The sequence below is a fragment of the Dreissena polymorpha genome, chromosome 3 (assembly GCF_020536995.1).
Source record: "Dreissena polymorpha isolate Duluth1 chromosome 3, UMN_Dpol_1.0, whole genome shotgun sequence".
NCBI lineage: Eukaryota > Metazoa > Mollusca > Bivalvia > Myida > Dreissenidae > Dreissena > Dreissena polymorpha.
The window spans coordinates 126,100,552-126,120,896 of NC_068357.1; the positions used below are offsets into that span (position 1 = coordinate 126,100,552).

At 34.6% G+C, this 20,345-nt stretch overlaps 1 protein-coding gene across 1 annotated transcript in view; it reads left to right on the forward strand.

Moving 5' to 3' along the window:
• Positions 1–17,063: 17,063 nt before the first annotated feature.
• The window catches only part of LOC127872573 (uncharacterized), a 213,304-nt gene continuing 210,022 nt past the window's right edge, over positions 17,064–20,345 (forward strand). The window contains exons 1-3 of the mRNA XM_052415899.1: positions 17,064–17,104; positions 17,241–17,364; positions 18,414–18,471. Of these exons, the coding sequence (XP_052271859.1) occupies positions 17,064–17,104; positions 17,241–17,364; positions 18,414–18,471 (223 nt within the window). The remainder of the gene's footprint in view (positions 17,105–17,240; positions 17,365–18,413; positions 18,472–20,345) is intronic.

Sequence of the window (20,345 nt, forward strand, 5' to 3'; positions counted from 1 at the left end):
AAAATGGCCAAATTTTATCACCATTTTTTCTACGGCCCAAGAAAAATGACGAATATAGAATGATATTGAATTTAACGAAATTAAATAAGCACATTCCATATAAACATTTTAAAATGGATACCTTTGAAAAGGCTTTGACCTTGATAAATCCTGGTACTTTTATGGTATCAGTTGATTTGCGTCATGCATATTATTTAGTGACAATTGCTGAGGAACAGCAAAAATACTTTTGTTTCCAATGGAACAACAATATATATATCAATATACATGTCTTCCCAATGGCATATCGGAAGGCCCTAGATTGTTCACAAACTTCTTAAACCAGTATATGCTCAATTACGAAACATGGGACATGTAAACTCAGGATTCATAGATGATAGCTTACTATGTGGTGATACACAATATGAGTGTAACAAAAATGTATCAGGTACTGTTAATCTTATGTCAAAGGTGGGTTTCATAATAAATGAAGAAAAATCTGTGTTTGAGCCATCTACAAAGATTGTTTTCCTAGGTAATATCATTGATTCATTATCAATGACTGTTACATTGACAGAGGAAAGACCCAATAATATTATAAAAGCATGTAAAGAATTAGTATGTCTTTCACAAACAACTATTAGACAAGTTGCAAAAGTCATTGAATTAATGGTTGCCAATTTTTCAGCTGTTGAATATGGCAAGTTGCATTATAGAAGCTTAGAAAAAGCCAAAATACTATCACTGAAACGAAACCAGGGTAATTACAATGCTTTAATGTTCATATCAGAGTGTATGAAACAGGATATAATGTGGTGGATACAGGAATTACATAAACAAAAACGAACAATCTTAAGAGAAAATTCAGAAAGGCTCTATACTGATGCATCTCTAGAAGGCTGGGGTGCAGTTTGCGAAGGTGTACATATTGGTAGTAGATGGTCAGACACAGAAAGGCAATTTCACATAAACAGCCTGGAGTTAAAAGCAATCCTGTTCGGTTTGAAGTCGTTTACGATGCAATTTAAAGATGAAATTGTTCAAGTTTTTTCTGTAATTCCACAGCAGTAAGCTACATCACCAATATGGGTGGTATTAAATCTGAGGAATGCAATTTAATAGCTGTTCAAATTTGGAATTGGTGTATCGAAAACAGCATATGGTTTACATGTTCCCATGTTGCAGGGTCATTAAATTGTGAAGCAGACAACGCTTCCAGAAGTTTTAATGATAAATTGGAATGGAAATTACATTCCAACATTTTTGCAAATATATGTAATATATGGGGAAAACCAGACATTGACCTGTTCGCAACCCGGTTAAATGCTCAAACATCCTGTTACTGTTCCTGGAAACCTGACCCAGAAGCACAATTCATAGATGCATTTTTATGTAATTGGAACACATGGAATTGTGTTTATTTATTCCCTCCTTTCAGTTTGTTGGCAAGATGCATCCAGAAAGTCAGACAGGATCAGGCAACAGGCATTGTGATCGCACCGTTATGGCCAACTAAGACGTGGTTTCCACGGTTGATGGAAATTTTGGTGGATATACCAATTATAATCCTGAAACGGCAAAAGCTACTTCAACTTCCATATCAAGACAAGGAACATTCACTGTGGAAAAAACTCAAGCTGATTGTATGCAAAGTGTCCGGAAAAGTTTTAGAAAACAAGGTATTTCAGAACAGTCTACCAACACACTTATGTGCTCCTGGAAAAGAGGAACAAAGAAACAAACAGTACCAAGTATTCATATCAAGATGGTTTTGTTACTGTAGTGAAAGGCAAATCAATAAATTTTCTCCAAATGTGGCACAAGTGATTGAATTTCTAACTGAACAGTTTAACAGTGGACTTGGTTATGACAGTTTAAATACAGCCAGAGGTGCATTGTCTTCTCTTGGTATTAATAATGAGGGATTCAGAATCGGATCACATCCTCTTATAATACGATACATGAAAGGAATTTTCACATTGAAGTCACCTAATCCAAAATATACAGCTATATGGGATGTTCAACCTGTGCTTAAATATTTGAGAAAACTTTCACCAGTAAAACACTTAAAATTAAAGGACTTAACTATGAAGCTTGCAATGCTTGTTGCCTTAACGAATGGTGCACGAGTTCAGTCGTTGCATTTTTAAACTGTTGAAAATATAAAGAAGTTAAGAAATGAATTTGTTGTTCAGTTCTCTAGTTTGTTGAAACAAAACAGGCCTAACTATAATGTTTCATTTATGACTTTAATGGCCTACCCTCCAGATAGGAGACTATGTGTATTTACCGTTTTAAAAGAGTATTTGTGTCGCGCAAGAAGTGCAAGAAACGCCAATGGTTGTAAACAGTTGTTTATTAGTTATGTTAAGCATTACGATGCAGTCAGTAAGGACACCATATCACGATGGATTCGAGTTATCATGACGAGAGCTGGAATCGATATTCAGGATATCGGAGCTCATAGTGTAAGGAGTGCAGCAGTGTCTACAGCTCATGCAAATCATGTACCAATATCAACAATTCTTGACAAAGCAGGGTGGTCAAATGAAAGAACTTTTGCAAAGTTCTATTGTAAGAAGATACAAAGCACAGATAAATTTCAAGATGGTGTCTTGGGATGAAGAATGCTGATTAATAGGAAACAAGGTATGCCGTTGTTTATCACATTATTGCTTTGAAATCTCATTTAAGAACGACAGAAATTCTTTAGAGGAAATAGAATTTAAAAATTAAACGAGACTTACCTTGGTTTAGTTGACGTGTAATTTCAATTCTATGAGTTATAGAATTGATGGAGGGCTTAAATCCACCCACCCTCCCTGCAAACCAACTTCAAGGAAGTTTCAAATATGAAAATTTGACGATATTGTTCAAAACATTACTTTCATTTTTAACTGGTAATATATTATAATAATGTGAGAAACATAGGGTTTTGGAAACTGCTTTGCGCATGCGCAACATATCTCATTTAAGCCCTCCATCAATTCTATAACTCATAGAATTGAAATTAAACGTGAACTTAACCAAGGTAAGTCTCGTTTAATTTTTAAATTCTATTTCCTATTTCTATTTTCTATGCCGGCGTGGTGAATTATTCATTTGCAGCAAATAAAGCAACAAAGACTATTGAAAGCTTACTCTAATTGTATCTAACTTATATTAGTTGGCACCGTAATGGGTAAATGTGCACGAACAACCTTTTTGTTTTCTCAGATTACACGGAATTGAGCACCCGGGCCAGACTGACACTTTCCGGAGCCTGTCCGAGACGGAACTCGAGCCGAGGAATCATAGGTCCAGGTGTGACAAAAGACTTAAAGCTCATGTCTTACGATGACTTTTTTTGGTCAGGAAGTCAAGTGTGTTGTTTTTTCATGCAAGCAAGCCCTTTTGTTGGGTCAAATGACATTAGAAATGCTGCTTCTACATGGATTTTACCTAAAATGTGCCAAAAAAATAAATAAAAATTGTTTGTTCAAATCCGGCTCAAAACCTGCTTTGATGCACAAATATTGCCATTGATGATTTTTTTCACTTATTAAGTCATATGTTACATCAGCTTTGCCTATAAGAATCGAAAGTGATGCCTTGTCTGGAGTCTAAGTGCTGTGTTTGCGCGATGATTATCTGAAATATCAACTTTATGACGCTATATTTTTAAATCTTTTTCTATAAAGAAGGAATTGAGTTGACACTTGTTTGTAGTTTAATTTTATCGTTCGTCAAAAAGTTGTAACTCTGTTGCTCTTGTATCTTCAATACTATTGAGTAATTAAACTGTAATTAAATTGAATGCGTTTTAATTCCCTTTTATTATTGTTTGATTTGAGTTACAATGCTATGACGTTAAATTTGATTAACACTTAAATGTATTATGAATATTGTTGGGCCAAGTGTGAGGTTGAGCGCTCTATAACCGGTTTAAACCCCCAATGCTTTGCATTGACCGTTCCAAGGCGGTGACCCCAGCTTTATTCATATTTTGTGTTTATGTTGGTTTGTATTGTACTGTATTGGGCTGTTTTGTACTGTTTGGGCAATCGGTCACTTGCCTTAAATAAAGGACCAACTAATTGTTTTTAATGAAAATTCAATACTGCTCCAGCAGCTGGAGTTTCACTTCTTTATATGTATGATGTAACCAAGTTGGGCTTTTCTACCTTAATTCTTGACGCGAAACGCTGTTACGCATGGCGCTTTCAACGGCAACTTTTATGAATAAATCTGTGTGTCATTGTACCGGAACTTTGTGATCTTTCTCAAAACAGATTACATCTGTGGGAAAAGTGCCTTTAATTCAAATTTGAAGGGGTTGGGTTCTCTTAAAGGTCACATAACCCCAAACCTGAACTCATGTTTTTAGGGTTTCATGCAGTCAGTTTGATACTAAGCACACATTGTTGAGTGCATGCTGCCTAGGATTTGTAAAATACATTGCAGCTTGTTAGTTTTTGTATCAACTTAAATGTATATTTGTAAGCAATAAGAAAATAAACCATTTCTGTGCTCTACTTTATGTGTTGATGGTTTCCGGCTTTGACAGTAGGTCATACTATTTGAGCCCAAAATGGTTGTCTGCACAGAAGTAAAAACCGGTTTGCCTATTCTAAGGTAAATATTTTGAGTTAGCGCGTATAGAATTTAATGACATGCATTGTTTTCAAAAGATTTCAAAAGATTATGCATTTATCTTTCCAATGATGTATGATGATATAGTGGGTATGCGCTTGATCATGGTAAAAATTGATATCGAACTTCAACTATTTTATATGTAATATAGAAGGAAATTAATTGCGCATGCGTAACCTTTAAGTACATCCGACCAAGTTAGTCGTCTGCCAGAATTTTGACAATTGACCATCAAAAACTCTCTGTATTGCAAAATATAACTGCCATATGTCATTTTGATCCAAATTAGGGGTGTTTGCAATTGGGCTGTTGCACTTGGGGTAATAAGGGGGGTAAATGCTGGAAAATCACACCGAAACCTGTTTTGGAGACATATTCTAAGACTACTTAAACACTCGGTATTGTTTTTCAGTGACATTTTGACATTAATTTGCATCAATCTCAATAATGAGCCTAATGCATGTCTTTATTTCATCTGTATTTATTATTATTGTTTACTTTTTGAGCCTTTTACTGTTAAAAATGCCTGCCAATTTTTGACCGACACTGCTATCTGCCTTCGCCTTCAACCCCGTCAGACAAATCTACTCAGAATAACACTACTTTGCCTTATTTTTCCTGTTTGGATATCTTGCAGAGTTTAAGAAAAATCAATTATTCAGCTGAAAACACAAAAAATGATAATAATATTATGCTTTCTTTCCTGGAAGAATGTTGTTGTGATAGACCCTGCGTAAAAAACACCAGGGAATCTGTATTTAAGTGACCTCAATATTATGCGTAAACCCAAAGTGTGCATTTGTAGGCGGTGTCGAAATGGGTCTTTAGCTCTGCCTGAACTGTCGTCCAATTGGTTTACAAGTCCGGCTGAAGTGACAGGCCATCAAAAACTGTACAGCATGACTGATTCGGAGACGGCCCTCAACACTCGCCCAGTCGTGTCGAGAGGATCGGTGTCTTTGCAGGTTAGTACGCCGTTATTTTCAATTAAATCTATTGTAAAATGATTTTTTTGGATATCCTGGCACACTTTTGTCACCAAAATTAGGAAAATTGGGTATTTTACATTTACTGCAGCTCTTAAACCACATTTTGTTGCGATAACTTTGCCAGTGAGCCAGACAATCTGATGCCGGCGTGGTGAATTATTATTTTGCAGCAAATCAAGCAACAAAGACTATTGAAAGCTTACTCTAATTGTATCTAACTTACATAAGTTGGCACCGTAATCGGTAAATGTGCACAAAAAACCTTTTTGTTTTCTCAGATTACACGGAATTGCGCACCCGGGCCAGACTGACACTTTCCGGAGCCTGTCCGAGACGGAACTCGAGCCGAGGAATCATAGGTCCAAGTGTGACAAAAGACTTAAAGCTCATGTCTGACGATGACTTTTTGTGGTCAGGAAGTCAATTGTGTTGTTTTTTCATGCAAGCAACCCCTTTTGTTGGGTCAAATGACATCAGAAATGCTGCTTCTACACTTATTTTACCTAAAATGTGCCAAAAAAAATAAAAAAAGTTTGTTCGAATCCGGTTCAAAACCTGCTTTGATGCACAAATATTGCCATTGATGATTTTTTTCACTTAATAAGTCATATGTTACATCAGCTTCGCCTATAAGAATCAAAAGTAATTGTATGGAGTCTAAGTGCTGCATGTATGATGTAACCAAGTTTGGCTTTTCTACCTTAATTCTTGACGCTAAACTCTGTTACGCATGGCGCTTTCAACGGCAACTTTTATGAATAAATCTGTGTGTCATTGTACCGGAACTTTGTGATCTTTCTCAAAACAGATTACACCTGTGGGAAAAGTGCCTTTAATTCAAATTTGAAGGGGTTGGGTTCTCTTTAAGGTCACATAACCTCAAACCGGAACTCATGTTTTAGGGTTACATGCAGTCAGTTTGATACTTAGCACACATTGTTGAGTGCATGCTGCCTAGGATTTGTAAAATACATTGCAAATGGTTTGTTTTGGTATCAACTTGAAGGTATATTTGTAAGCAATAAGAAAATAAGCCATTTTTGTGCTATACTTTTTGTGTTGATGGTTCCCGGCTTTGAAAGTAGGTCATACTATTTGAGCCAAAATGGTTGTCTGCACAGCTGTCATAACCGGTTTGCCTATTCTAAGGTGAATATTTTGAGTTAGCGCGTATAGAATTTAATGACATGCATTGTTTTCAAAAGATTATGCATTTATCTTTCCAATGATGTATGATGATACAGTGGGTATGCGCTTGATCATGGTAAAAATTGATATCGAACTTCAACTATTTTATATGTTATATAGAAGAAAATTAATTGCGAATGCGTAACCTTGAAGAAAACGAAGTTAGTGGAGTGTCGGTCAAACCTTTTTCCAACGGTAACGTCCGTCACTAACAATGGTAACGTCCGTCACTTAAGCTAATTTTTGTTAATTACTAACTTGCGAAGTCATCTGATATAATGCTTCTTATATCATCTTATTTTTATTAAATTGTTAATGCGGAGAGAATGATTATATTGTGTAAACAATAGTAAATTTCACCAACTAAGAAACGCCCGTTACTGTTTAACAGAAATTATGCGTCACAGATGTTATGTTTGACAACATCGTAATACAAACAAGCGTCAAACGTAACTTCCGAATTAAATTTAAAATGAAGACAGTAATGCAGACTTCGTTGGTGGCTTGTTATCATCAGATTGTCATATTTAATGTTGTTGCACTTAAAATACAAAGTAACAATCATGGGTTAAGAATATTTGGACATATTCCTTCGTTATGTAAAATGCCTGTTATGTCTTGACAGCTATCTTGGCACTGATTTCAACTTTTTTCAAATAATTGCAGACATTCAGAAATGTATTCGTTTAAATATTAATTAGTAAATAATTATGGTCTTATTATGTATCATATTGATCTGTTACTGTGATAGAAATTTGACTTCATTTATTTCAATGTTCCATGTTTACTATGGATTCTCGCTGTAGCCTGAATCTTTAGTTCGATTTAAAACTAGTAAAGTGTGGTATTGCTTAAATGTACTAATGACATTTTCACCAAAAAACTGAAAATATAATACATCATTTTAACACATTATGTTGTTTCCTAGACCATGCTCATGAATGTGGTGATTTCTTAGTTGGAGGGTGTTGTAGACAGTTAGTGCCTTGACAGAAGTCTCTTTTTTTTTATAAAGCTCTACTTTCATTTGTCTTTAAAGGTTGATGAATGGCCATGGGTCGAGTTCTTCAAAAGGAACAACGAGTTGTGGACATTAAATGCTGTGAAACACTCAGTTCTTGAAACCGATGTCATGAAGAAGACGGCTCCTCCAGACATACTGATGTGTGGAACAAGGATTCTATGTAAGATTTCAGGTAAAAATTTATAAACAAAACCCAGTCAACCTGTCCTGTTATAATTATTCTTTGAACAGAAGTAAAATTATCACAATATTTTGTCTTTTATCATTTTTTCCTTCAATATTATAGGGCATAAGCAATTACTGGTAGGTGTGTGCTGTGCTTTGCTTCCTTTTTATTAAAAGTGACGAACTGACTAGATCAAAGTAGTTTGAGAATACCACTTTCTCTGTTTGCTTTCTCTTCATTGATACTGAAAAGATACTCCTCAGCATCTCAAACTTGGATAGACAGCACACTTTGTAATATCTTAATTTGGACATTGAAGAGACTCTATAATTATTGTGTTTTTTAAAAGAGAATAGAACATTAAATACTCTAAAATTATTAATTATACTCTTAATATTTTCAGACCTGTGAGACATGGAAGTTACAGAAGTTCGGATTTACGAAGTTATGATTAGTGTTCAATTTAATCAGTGTATACATATGGAAAATAAAACCATTTGTGCAAACATTGGCTCTATTATCATATCGACCCAAAAGTACCCTTCAAGACACACCAGACACTGATCAAATTCATGATTTAACGTTTATAATTGATACATTTTGGAAAACCTTTGGTAAATTTGTGTATAAACTAGTTGATATTTCAGGATTTAGAAAAATATGGATCGACTGTCTGATGTGTTTCGTCCCAATATCACAGAAAGTAAACTTGTGAACTTCTGCTTCAAGCAAAAAAAATACATTAGTTAACAAGACTATTGCCGAGCAATAAAAGTCCCCTACCAGCGCCACCATTGTCAGAAATTCAACGAATGTCAGAATATTTTTGTTATATGTTGCCATAGCCACCAGAATTTTTGACGTAGGAACAAAATGAAATGACGTGCATAATGGCCATATTATCCATGTTTCAAGTTTCATGTACAAATATTAAGAATTTTTAAAGTTATCGCAGGATCCAGATAAAAACCCCATTTTAAGCAGTATTTCTTGGCTATTTGTTGCCATAGCAACCACAATTTTTGATGTAGGAACTAAATGAAGGGACGTGCATAATGCCCATATTGCCATCTATCCATGTTCCAAGTTTCATAAAAAATATTAAGAACTTTTAAAGTTATCGAAGGATCCAGAAAAGTGTGACTGACGGACTGACAGACAGACGGAGCGCAAACCGGTAGGGGACTAATAATTGCTTTAAAGTAGATTTTAAAAAGGTTCCCATCTTTTTCTGACAGTAGGTCATATTGAAATAATGCTTATCACCAGAAGTTACAAACTTTACTTGCCGTAAATGTTGTTTTTACCCATACAGTGTTTCCAGGACTGGTCAGTTGGACAAACACCATCAACTTGAGTCAACAGAACATAACAGAACAAGTTTAAAACTGCTAAATAACTTTGAAAACAACAATAAGAATTTTAACTGCTACTAGTAACAAACTTGTAATATATACATGTAACTACAACAACAAGTGACCAAAGGAATGGCATGAGAAATGTCAAGTGTAACGTCCGTCACTTTCCGCAAATGTCAAAATGTCAAACATAACGTCCACTTCTACTTGGTAGGAAAATGGCTTGTAAAGTGGCACTTTTCCGCTTTATTAAAACACTATGCAAATAAAAGCATACAAACTCCTAAGAAAGGATGATGGTTTAGGTAGGATTCACAGTTTTTTACCAGCAATGAATATAAATGTAATAGAAAAATCTATAACGTCCGTTACTTTAAAATCAGCTGGATTAAAGGAAGATGGGAACTCCTGTTTTATTGCAATTTTGTTTCTAAGAAAGACGTTTATTTATACCCTTTAATGAATATGTATTCTGCCAAGATAAGGAAATACACACTGTTATATATTGAGAAAATGATTGTCAAAATAACGTCCATCACTTTTACTGGTCCATATTTTTTTTGTAATTATTTTATGCAGATATTGATTAACTATCTTTTTTTCACAATTAGTCTTAAGTTTAAAGATTATTTTACCTAAAAAACACAGGAACAGAGCTAAAACGTCAAAATGAGAATTTTGAAGTGACACCCGTTATTGTTTCCATTTTTCTGATATAGAGCCAAGTCACAAAATTACACTAGATTAAATAAATTTCAACTTTTTATATATTGTTTCAGTTGGGATCAGCAAACCAGCGGCTTGATCAGGCAATCATAGACCAAATTTATGTGCTAGTATCTGATGGAGCCAGGAGGACGGATGAGGTGGAACGTGCTGTTAATAGCTTTGTCCAGCGACAGTTCCCCACAGCCAGTCGACTGAATCCCAGATACTATCCCAGTTGAAAGATAATTCGAAATCACATGTATAGTGCTATGTGCATGCAACAGTAAGTGTTGAAAGATATCCCAGATTGTAAAGGCAAATAAATGTGAATATTTCTAAAGAAAATGTTTAGTTAAAATGATCCTTATATTATATAACGGCACTGTGCCACTTAACAAAAATGCTGTTTATCAATATCTAAGAAAACCTTAAAAATTAATATAGCTGCCTCTCAATGTAGATACAGTATAATACTATTGCCAGTACTAAAACAAAGCACAGAATATTTGTTGAATTCATTGTAAGATCGTATTTTATTTCATGAGTAGTCACAGGAGCAAACGTTTCATGAGGGTCGTTACGTAGTTAATTAATATAATTATTATTTTTTGTTGACATATGCCACTTTTTTCCAGTTTGTAAATACTTTGGCGAATGGTGTATTAAATCAATGATAGTTCACATGTCATGAAATAATACCTGAAATAATAATATTTCAGTACCATGGAACTATTAGTTAATAAATAATCATGTTTACCAGCTAATGATTTTTATTTAAATATTTGTTTGGTGTAGATTTTCTTCCAATGACTTGACCAATTGGGGGCTACATGTTGAGCAGTGGAAGAAGGATATGCCTGAAGACCGCTTCTTTAATGCATCTGGGTATGTGTATTATTATTCTCTCATAGGGACAACTGTCTGTTTTTCATACTGGAATTTTGTCAGGGACATGACTTAAGAATTATTGCCATGAATGATGATGAGTGTAGAAAGGTAGACATAACTCACAGAGCAAAACTTCAGTGCACATGAATCACAACCCTAACCAACACAATTTTAAGTTATTATGCCCCTCTTCGAAGAAGAGTGGGTATATTGTTTTGCACATGTTGGTCTGTCAGTCTGTCCGTCCGCCAAATAGTTTCCGGATGAGAACTCAAAAATGCTTAGGCATAGGATCATGAAACTTCAAAGGTACATTGATCATGACTGGCAGATGACCCCTATTGATTTACAGGTCACTAGGCCAAATGTCAAGGTCACATTTAGGGGGGGGGGGGCATTTGTCGCCGACTGCGGAACACTTGTTGCCATTTCTTTTTATTTAAACTAAGCTTGTATTATAAAATTTGTTACAAATAAAATACCGGTTTATTATTTTTAAAATTCACCTGCCTTCATTTCTTGTTAATAACTAGTACTTGTGACAATCCCATTCAGGAAGCATAACCCATCTCTTTCAGCGACTTATTAAGAACAAGCTGTCCTTTTGAAATTAAAATTGCCTGTTTTTGTGTGTTTTTAGCTCTACTGCCAAAGGCAGAAGAGCTTATGGGATGGCATGGTGTCTGTGTGTGTGTGTTAGACGTTGTCTTGTTTATCCGATAAAGTCCACAGTTTTCATCCGATTCTTTTAAAACTTACTCAGTGTCTTTATATTAATGAGCACTCGCACCCTAATGATTTTCAGGTCACTGGGTCAAAGGTCAAGGTCACAGTGACTCGAAATAGTAAAAACTTGTTTATCCGATAAAGTCCACAGTTTTCATCTGATTCTTTTCAAACTTACTCAGTGTCTTTATATTAATGAGGACTCGAACCCTATTGATTGGCAGGTCTCAAAGGTCAAGGTCACAGTGACTCGAAACAGTAAACACTTGTTTATTCAATAAAGTCCACAGTTTTCATCCGATTCTTTTAAAACTTGCTTAGTGTCTTCATATTAATGAGGACTCGAACCATTTTTATTTTCAGGTCACTGGGTCATGGTCAAGGTCACAGTGACTTGGAATGGTAAAAACTTGTTTATCCGATAAGTCCACAGTTTTCATCCGATTATTTTCAAACTTGTTCAGTGTCTTTATATTAATGAGGATTCGAAACCTTTTGATTTAAGGTCACTGGGTTAAAGGTCAAGGTCACAGTGACTCGAAATAGTAAAATGGTTTCCAGATGTTATTTCAAGACTGACTAGGTACATAAAACTTCATAGGTACATTGATCATGACTGGCTGACGACCCTTATTGATTTTCAGGTCAGTAGGTCAAAGGTAAAGGTCACAGTGACTCGAAATAGTAAATGGTTACTTTTTCTTGTTTATCCGACAAGCCCACAGTTTTTCATCCGATTCTTTTCAAACTTGTTCAGTGTCTTTATATTAATGACAACCTATTGATTTTCTTGTATGCGCTTCATTGCCGTTGACTATTCAGTGCCATACTCGTATACCCCATGCGATGGAAACGGTGTAAAAAGCTGGAGTCAATTGATCGCACAATAAATATTGTATTACTATTTTATTGGTTATACTATTTTTAGTAAGGAGCGACGAAGAGGACGACTGCCCAAGTATCCAGCAATGAGAAGACTGTTCCATTAGACTCAGCAATGGTTGTAAGGTAAAAATAAAGATGCACAATTATTTGGAGTTTACACATAATATTACATTTTACAAAATTACATATACATTTTCAGGAATTATCAAAAATATTTTATGTGTCTATAGAGTAATTAAAATAAGAATTAAAAAAAGAACCTGTAATTTGATTTTACAGAGTTATGGCCCTTTTAAATTTTCTATAAACTGTACATATAGTGCAATTCTTGTCTGGGCTGTTTCTCCCCAACTACTGACTGGAATTATGAAGCTTTATGGGAAGCTTAACTACTTTGAGGAGATTCACATGTTATTTGTGGGTTCTGGTTAGATGATTTATTTAGAGAGCTATGACCATTTGAAATTTTTAAGTTGCTAAACCATACATCGTGTTATTTTGTCCAAAGTTATGCCCCTCAAGACGTTTCCTTTTATCTGAATATATAGTGCAATATTGTAAAAAAAACAACTTTGGGGAGCATCACCCGTCTCCGACGGTTTCTTGTTTAAAAGTTATGTTTTGACATATTGTTTATATTATTTCAGCTTTAACTTCTATCATTGAACAGCCTGTTAATTATTCTCATGTGCTGCGAATCGGACCCTATGTGATAACACGAAGAAGTTTTGAATGTCTCAAGTCTTCTCTCTCAGATGAAGTAAGCACAATTGTGTAACTTAAAGGGGCCTTTTCACAGATTTTGGCATATTTTGAAGTTTGTCATCAAATGCTTTATATTGATAAATGTAAACATAGGATTTTAAAAGCTCCGGTAAAAAATCAAAAATAAAATTAAAAAAAGGAAAAAAAAGTAGCCAGTACCAGGGCTCGAACCAGTGACCCCGAAGTCCTGGAGTTAGTCTGAAGTAAAAACGCATAAGCCCTCTCGGCTATTCCGCCGGGTATACACAGTGTAAGTATTTTATACCTTATATAAGCAATCTTCGTAGTTTCGTAAATTTAAACGACAACAACAGAACTCTCCAAATTATTCAATCGTTTCGCGTTGCAACGCTTTATAATTTTTAAGTTTTCAAATCGTCAAAAGATACATATAATGGCTATATTGGACTATGGTAAATGTTCAGTAATACTGTTTCCTCACAAATATCATAACTAAAACGAAAATTTGCGAATCTGAAACAACTTTTTTTAATTTTGTCAATTTACCAAATCGTGAAAAGATCCCTTTAAAACTGTGTTTACTACAATTAAATCTTAATTTTATGTCTTGCTGTTGATTGTTTTTACTATAAAATGGACTAGATGTATTTTGTTATGCATTTTGTCTTTTGCAGTCTCGACATGCTTGAAGCTGTCATAAGTTTGCAAGCATATTTCTTAATTCGTTTAGTCTATTTGGTTTATAAAAACAAGTAACACCCTTGGGATTTTAAAATGTATTTATGTATGTTATATTTATCATGTTTTATCTCTGTAGTTGGTAGACGCTTGCCTCCACATCGCCACAATTGAATCTAGCAATGTTTACCATGTGGACTGTATCAATGCAACACTTATCTTTACTGGAGATTTTGGAAGGATTGGATACTTTGCATCAGTATGTCTAAAATAATGAAAAATATTGTTCCAAATATAATTGTATTGATTAATTCTCTTTCTGTTGTTAAATTTTTCATACGTCCATTACCATTGGTAATGGGGGCTATATAGGACTCGCTTTGTCTGTCGGTTGGTCTGTCTGTCTAGAAAATTTCATCCGATCTTTATCAAACTTGTTCAGAAATTGTATCAAGATGATGTCTAGGTCAAGAGTGAATATAGGTCAGGCTTGGTAAAAAAAAGGCATGGGTCCTTCAATGGATGCATATTTATGTATATAAAGATTATTGGATCAGTGTTAGTGTATAAGGTTAAGTAAGGACGTAATTTATTGGTCTAGAACCTACATAGCTTGGGATAATGCATCATTAAGTTGTTGCCATGCAATTTCCTCTATCAACATATGTCATTGCATTCAATCACTGCATCAATGAAGCAAATTTTGCCCTGTTTTTATGGTGTGGGCATTTTTTGAACATTTTTTGGTAAAAAATAATATCAAGATGAATAATTTATCTGGAACTGAATATATGCTAGACTGCTTTTTCATTGCAGGTCAATTTCGATGTGTTTGATACGGTTGTCGGAGCCGTTAACGAAAATGGCAATCACTGGATCTTAGTGGTATGTTTAAATCTTACTGATATTTGTCATGATATTTGAGAACGAACAACTAGTTTGCCGGTTATCACAACTATTGAATAGAAATGTTATACCCACTCAATCATCAGCATTGCCATGCTGGTTAATGGATACTGTAAATATTAAAGCCATACTGGGAATTGTTGAAGGCTGAAGTGCAAAACAATCTTTAAAGAAGTTTCCCTTAATGTATTATCATCAACACAAATGAAAGATGAGATATGTCTGACAAGCCTTCAATTTACTTGATACAGTTCCATTTCTTCTCAGGATGTTATAAACAATCAATCTGCATTTTACTTATATTTATTTATTTTGCAGTAGGGGAGACAAACATTTGTCGCTATGTTTATTGTATTAAAAATATTTTAGCTTAAAATTCCACATTGTGAAACTATTACAATTATCCATCAGGTGTCACAAAGTGTAAAAGTGCCCTAAATATTGTTTTGATAAATAATCTGTAACCAATACAATTTAATTCTGCATCAATCTTGTTCTAGTATTAGCTCTGAATGAAATTTTTGAGGCCCTTTCTTTACTTCCTTTGATGCCTTATGCCAACTGGGTTTTTTAATGTTCAGGCATTGTATTCAATATATATTTGTTTTATTTCTCGCAAGATTATAAGCCAGCACAGAGATGTATTATATACATTAATTCCCTTGGAGTGCAGTCATACTCCAAACAAAGTTACCTTGAACACTGGTTGTAAGTAAAAATGAAAAATGTTATTCCTTTTTACAATTCAAGTTACCGTTTGATTCAATCTTTGTTTGTGTGCTTAAACAATTAGTTAAAAGTTGTTGTTTGTTTGTTTTTAGCTGGGCTGTTTTTGGAGAAACCCCGAGGTATTGTCATAGCCAGCTCTGCGTCTGCCGTCCGCGTCATACTAAAACCTTGACATTTGTCACTAAAATGAAAGTGCTTTCACATACAGCTTTGAAACTTCATATGTAGATGCAACTTGATGATTTCTACATACCGCACCCATTTTTTGGTCACTCTGTCAAAGGTCAAGGTCACTGTGACCTCTAAATATAAAAAAATCTAACAATCTTTCATTTAATCAAAACTGCACCCACAGCCGAGCGTTGGCACATGTTATGCGGTGCTCTTGTTAAAAATAGTTATTACATTATTTCAGTTCTTAAATAATGTTTCCATACCGCAGACAAATACTGTTATGTGTTTATGGAAAATACTGGAGTAATTTAATCCAAGCCTCCAGTTGTGGTCACACAATTTCTTAAATTGCTGCTATTGAAGCCTGAGCACGTCCAATATCCAACATATGGAAGTTCACATTTTTAAAATATTCATTGCTCTCAATTATAATAGATATTAATATATTTGCTGAAATAAATACGAGAAACAAAAGCTGTCTAAGTAGGATGGCATATGCCTTCAAAAAAGCTATGATAGAAGTAATGAGCATTTTTCAAAACCTAAATACAGATTTCGAAACCTAAATACCGACCCGTAGTTCAATGTCAAAAAGGTCAAAATTCGTGTGCGTATGGAAAGGCCTTGTCCATATACAGTTCAATGTCAAAAGGGTAAAATTCGTGTGCGTATGGAAAGGTCTTGTCAATATACACATGTATGCATACCAAATATGAAGGTTATATCTGAAGCGACATTTAAGTTATGAGCATTTTTCGAAATATACACGCAAAGTGTGACGGACAGACAGAAGATCATATGCGATCACTATATGCCCTCCTTTAGGGGCATACAAATGTAACTGAAGTATGAAAGTAGATGTGAAAGAGTGTTATGAACATATTCATGTTCTCTCAAAGCTTCTGATTTTATAAACAAAACTTCAAAGAGTCAGAGGCTACAAAGTTCTGACTTCTTGAATTTGAAACTAAACAGAAGCCCCGATACATTGCATTATTAAGGTGTGCATACAAAGTTATTTCTTTTAAGAATTAAAGTATACTGTTCGTGGCTTCATTGGTTTATCAGGGAAGTAAATAACTGCATGTTTAATGAAAATATGCCATTACGCAACCTGCATACAACACAAAACATTACAACATAAAACACAAAGTTGAAACTGAAGGTAATTGTAACTATTTGTTTGCTTTTTATTTCAGAATGTTGAATGTTATTTAAATATCTGTTATATCACTAATGAACAACTACTGATATATATCTGATTATTTTGCTGTCACTTCATCTGTTGGGCAATTTACTTCTGCAACATGGCCAACAGTGTATGCTACAACCTGGATTTAGGGCAGTAGTATGCAGGCTATCTGATCACTGAGCTGTTGAAAAAGTTTATACCAGTAGCAAGACTTATTTTCATAAAGTTGAAAACATTGTTGCAGGTATAAAAAAATCGTTCTTGTCAATGTAAGAGTGTTATCTGTTTGCAGTGTATTTCTGAATGAGAGGTTTAGGCGAGGATTGGAGACCGCACAGCCCCAGTCATGGACCATTGAGAGTGTTCCTCACGCAAAGCAGTTTGATAGCATTTCATGTGGTGTATATGTTATTCAGGTAGGGTGTGTTGAAAGAAATACTAATGAGCACCATCAAAGTACTTGTGGTGAGCATTTACACCGTAAACACCTAATATTTATGTAAATAGGTACCAGTTAAAATGTAGGTATTACTTTTAAAAATGTCTGAGTAGTCTACAAAAAGGTTAAACAATATTTAATTACTGCTAAACATAGTTACAATATTTGGCTTGGACTCGACATTTTTGCAAGCACCAAGTCCTTGTGACAGTGAAGTTTTGGGAAACTGGTACCACAGCATCTAAAAACCTCACTTATATAAATATAAGTATGCAATAAACATGATAATATGAAGTCAGTCAGTGTTATACACTGGAAAGATAGTTTTTACAAATGCTTAAATTTTGATTTTAGATGGACCATTCAAATGGACCGTGTATATTGAAATGTGTTGGTCATTTTGTTTGTAGCTATGGATTGTACATCCACATGTCATAAAAAAACTAGAGTAATGCTAAATTGTGAAAATAAATTTCCTTCAGTTTGTGGAGAACTACTTGGCGGGAAAAGGTCCCTACAATTTTCCTGGTCAAGGAATGACGTGGAGGAAAAGAGAAAACAGATTGCATTGTCATTGACTGCTTTCAGCTGTGTAGGTTTTAGGATAATTTGTTGAGCTTATGTTGTTATCTGATCTCCTGCCATAGGCAGAGTGATATTGTTGTCGGTTGTCAGTCCATCTGTCTTTCCGTCCGTCCAAAGCCATATCTTGGAAGTGCTTTGGCGGATTTCATTGAAACTTGGTATGAGTATGTATATGGATAAGAGGATGATGCACATTAAATGGCATTGTACACCATCTGTTAATAACGGAGTTATGGTCCTTTTTATCTTGAAAAAATACTTTTTTGTGTGTCAAATATAAAACGTTTGTGTCTATAAGCATATTACTTGCCCAACTAAATCAAACAGGTTTCAAACACTACAATTGGTCAACAAAAGTTATATAAAAAGCAAATTATTTTGATATGTGTTGACTTAATTTTGTGTTAAAATGTCATTTAAAAAAACATGTGTCCATTGTAGAGGCAAGGCTCGATGGTTACAGGGGTCAGGCAGGTCCGCATAGTCATTCCCACCCAAGGTCAGTGATACATCTCATTGAGTACATTTTACTTATGTGAAATACGTGTGATCAATGTTGTTTTTAATCGTTGTCAGTGGAGTGTAATATTTGAGTCTTATAGTTGCAGAAATGACTCTGTCCGCTTTTATGGTATTTTTCATTTGAATGAAGACTGCACAGGCAAATCTGGGAATGCACTCAGTAAGCAAAGCTTAACTTAAATTTTACTAGATTAGCAATGGCTGTTTTCACAAAAACATATTCTTAATTTACTAAAATTTCATAATATTTCTTGTACTTGTACTGGTAAATTAAAACTGCATGCATATTTTAAAATTGGTTTATACTATTTATGCTTCATTGATTAAAAGTGTGATATACTTAAAGCTCCTGTTATTATTACATGTTTGACTTTATCATGCATTTGTTACAGATCAAAATTTTTGAACATATTGTTTAGCCTGATATAATGTACTGGTGCTATGAATGGTTTGTTGAATCACTTCCAACTGATTTTGTCCTGGCCTCAAGCCCATATGCTTATCAGTCATTTTGTCATTTACTGTTGACATGAAATCTTGTAAATCTATTGTACTCCGACTACATGCTTTAACCCTTTGCATGCTGGGAAATTTGTCATCTGCTAAAATGTCGTCTGCTAAATTTCTAAAATTAGCCATTTCTTCGATTTTTTTTCAAAGAATAGTATCAGAATAGCAAACAGTTTGGATCCTGATGAGAGGCCACGTTCTGTGGCGTCTCATCTGGATCCAAACTGTTTGCAAAGGCCTTCAAAATTCGGTTCCAGCGCTTCAAGGATTAAGATTGCTTTTCATGGTTCAAATATCTCATGGCTTGACATAATTCCTTTTGTTTCTTTCGTCAATACTGCATAATTTTTGTAAATCATATAATATGTGTTTTTGTCACATGCTGTAGAATTAAACTGCTTATATGTTATGAATGGGGTCTGTGTCATAAATATTCGTTATTTGGTAGTTAGCATTCAGCAAAATTAATAATTTTTTCTCAAGTTAAGTTTCATGAATATTCATGTAAATATGATACATTTGCTTTTGACAGGTACTCATTTTTATTTTAAGATTTTAAATTAAATGTTAACCTCCTAAATTGTGTTTTTGTTGTTTTTTGTTTTTGCAAGGGAAGTCCAGGAGCATTTCCATCCGTCTCTCACTTTTAATTGTGGGGACAATAACTAAAGAAGTTGCAGGGATTCATTATATATGACATACAAGCTGCCTTCTGCGAAAACGGTGCTTTTAATGCATGTGCATTAGGTGTCAACACAGGCTAATCAGGGATGACACTTACTGCCTTAACTGGATTTTTTATAAGAAGAAACTTCCTGAAAACAATTCCATGAAAATGGATAGTATAAGCCCTGATAAGCCTGTGCAGACTGCACAGGCTGATATGGGCAACACTCTTTGGACATGCATTATGTTCAGTTTTCCCAGAGGGAGTCTTATATTATCACTTATTCTAAGACCCAACCTGTGAAAAAATCAATGTTCAGTTACCAGGCCTCACCCTGCTAGCTTTATTGGTACCGCAATTGACTCTGACAATATGTGGTTCATATCTTTGAATCCCAAACCAGACACACACATTTTGTGTTATGATTGGTCATGAAATTTAATTTCTAGGGCCAAATCTCACCATGCCTATGATTCAACATAGTTACAGGCATATCTTTACTTAACCCTTTGTCTCTCAGAAGCAAAGTGAAAATGGCTATGGCCTGTGAGTAATTGGCAGTCTGTTCAGGTTTTATGCTGTTTGCTGCTTATCAGTATCTAAGGGTTGGAATTGAAGCCTTTAAAACTTGAATCTAATAAGAAAGGTAAGAAAGGAAATTTAACTCTCTAAAG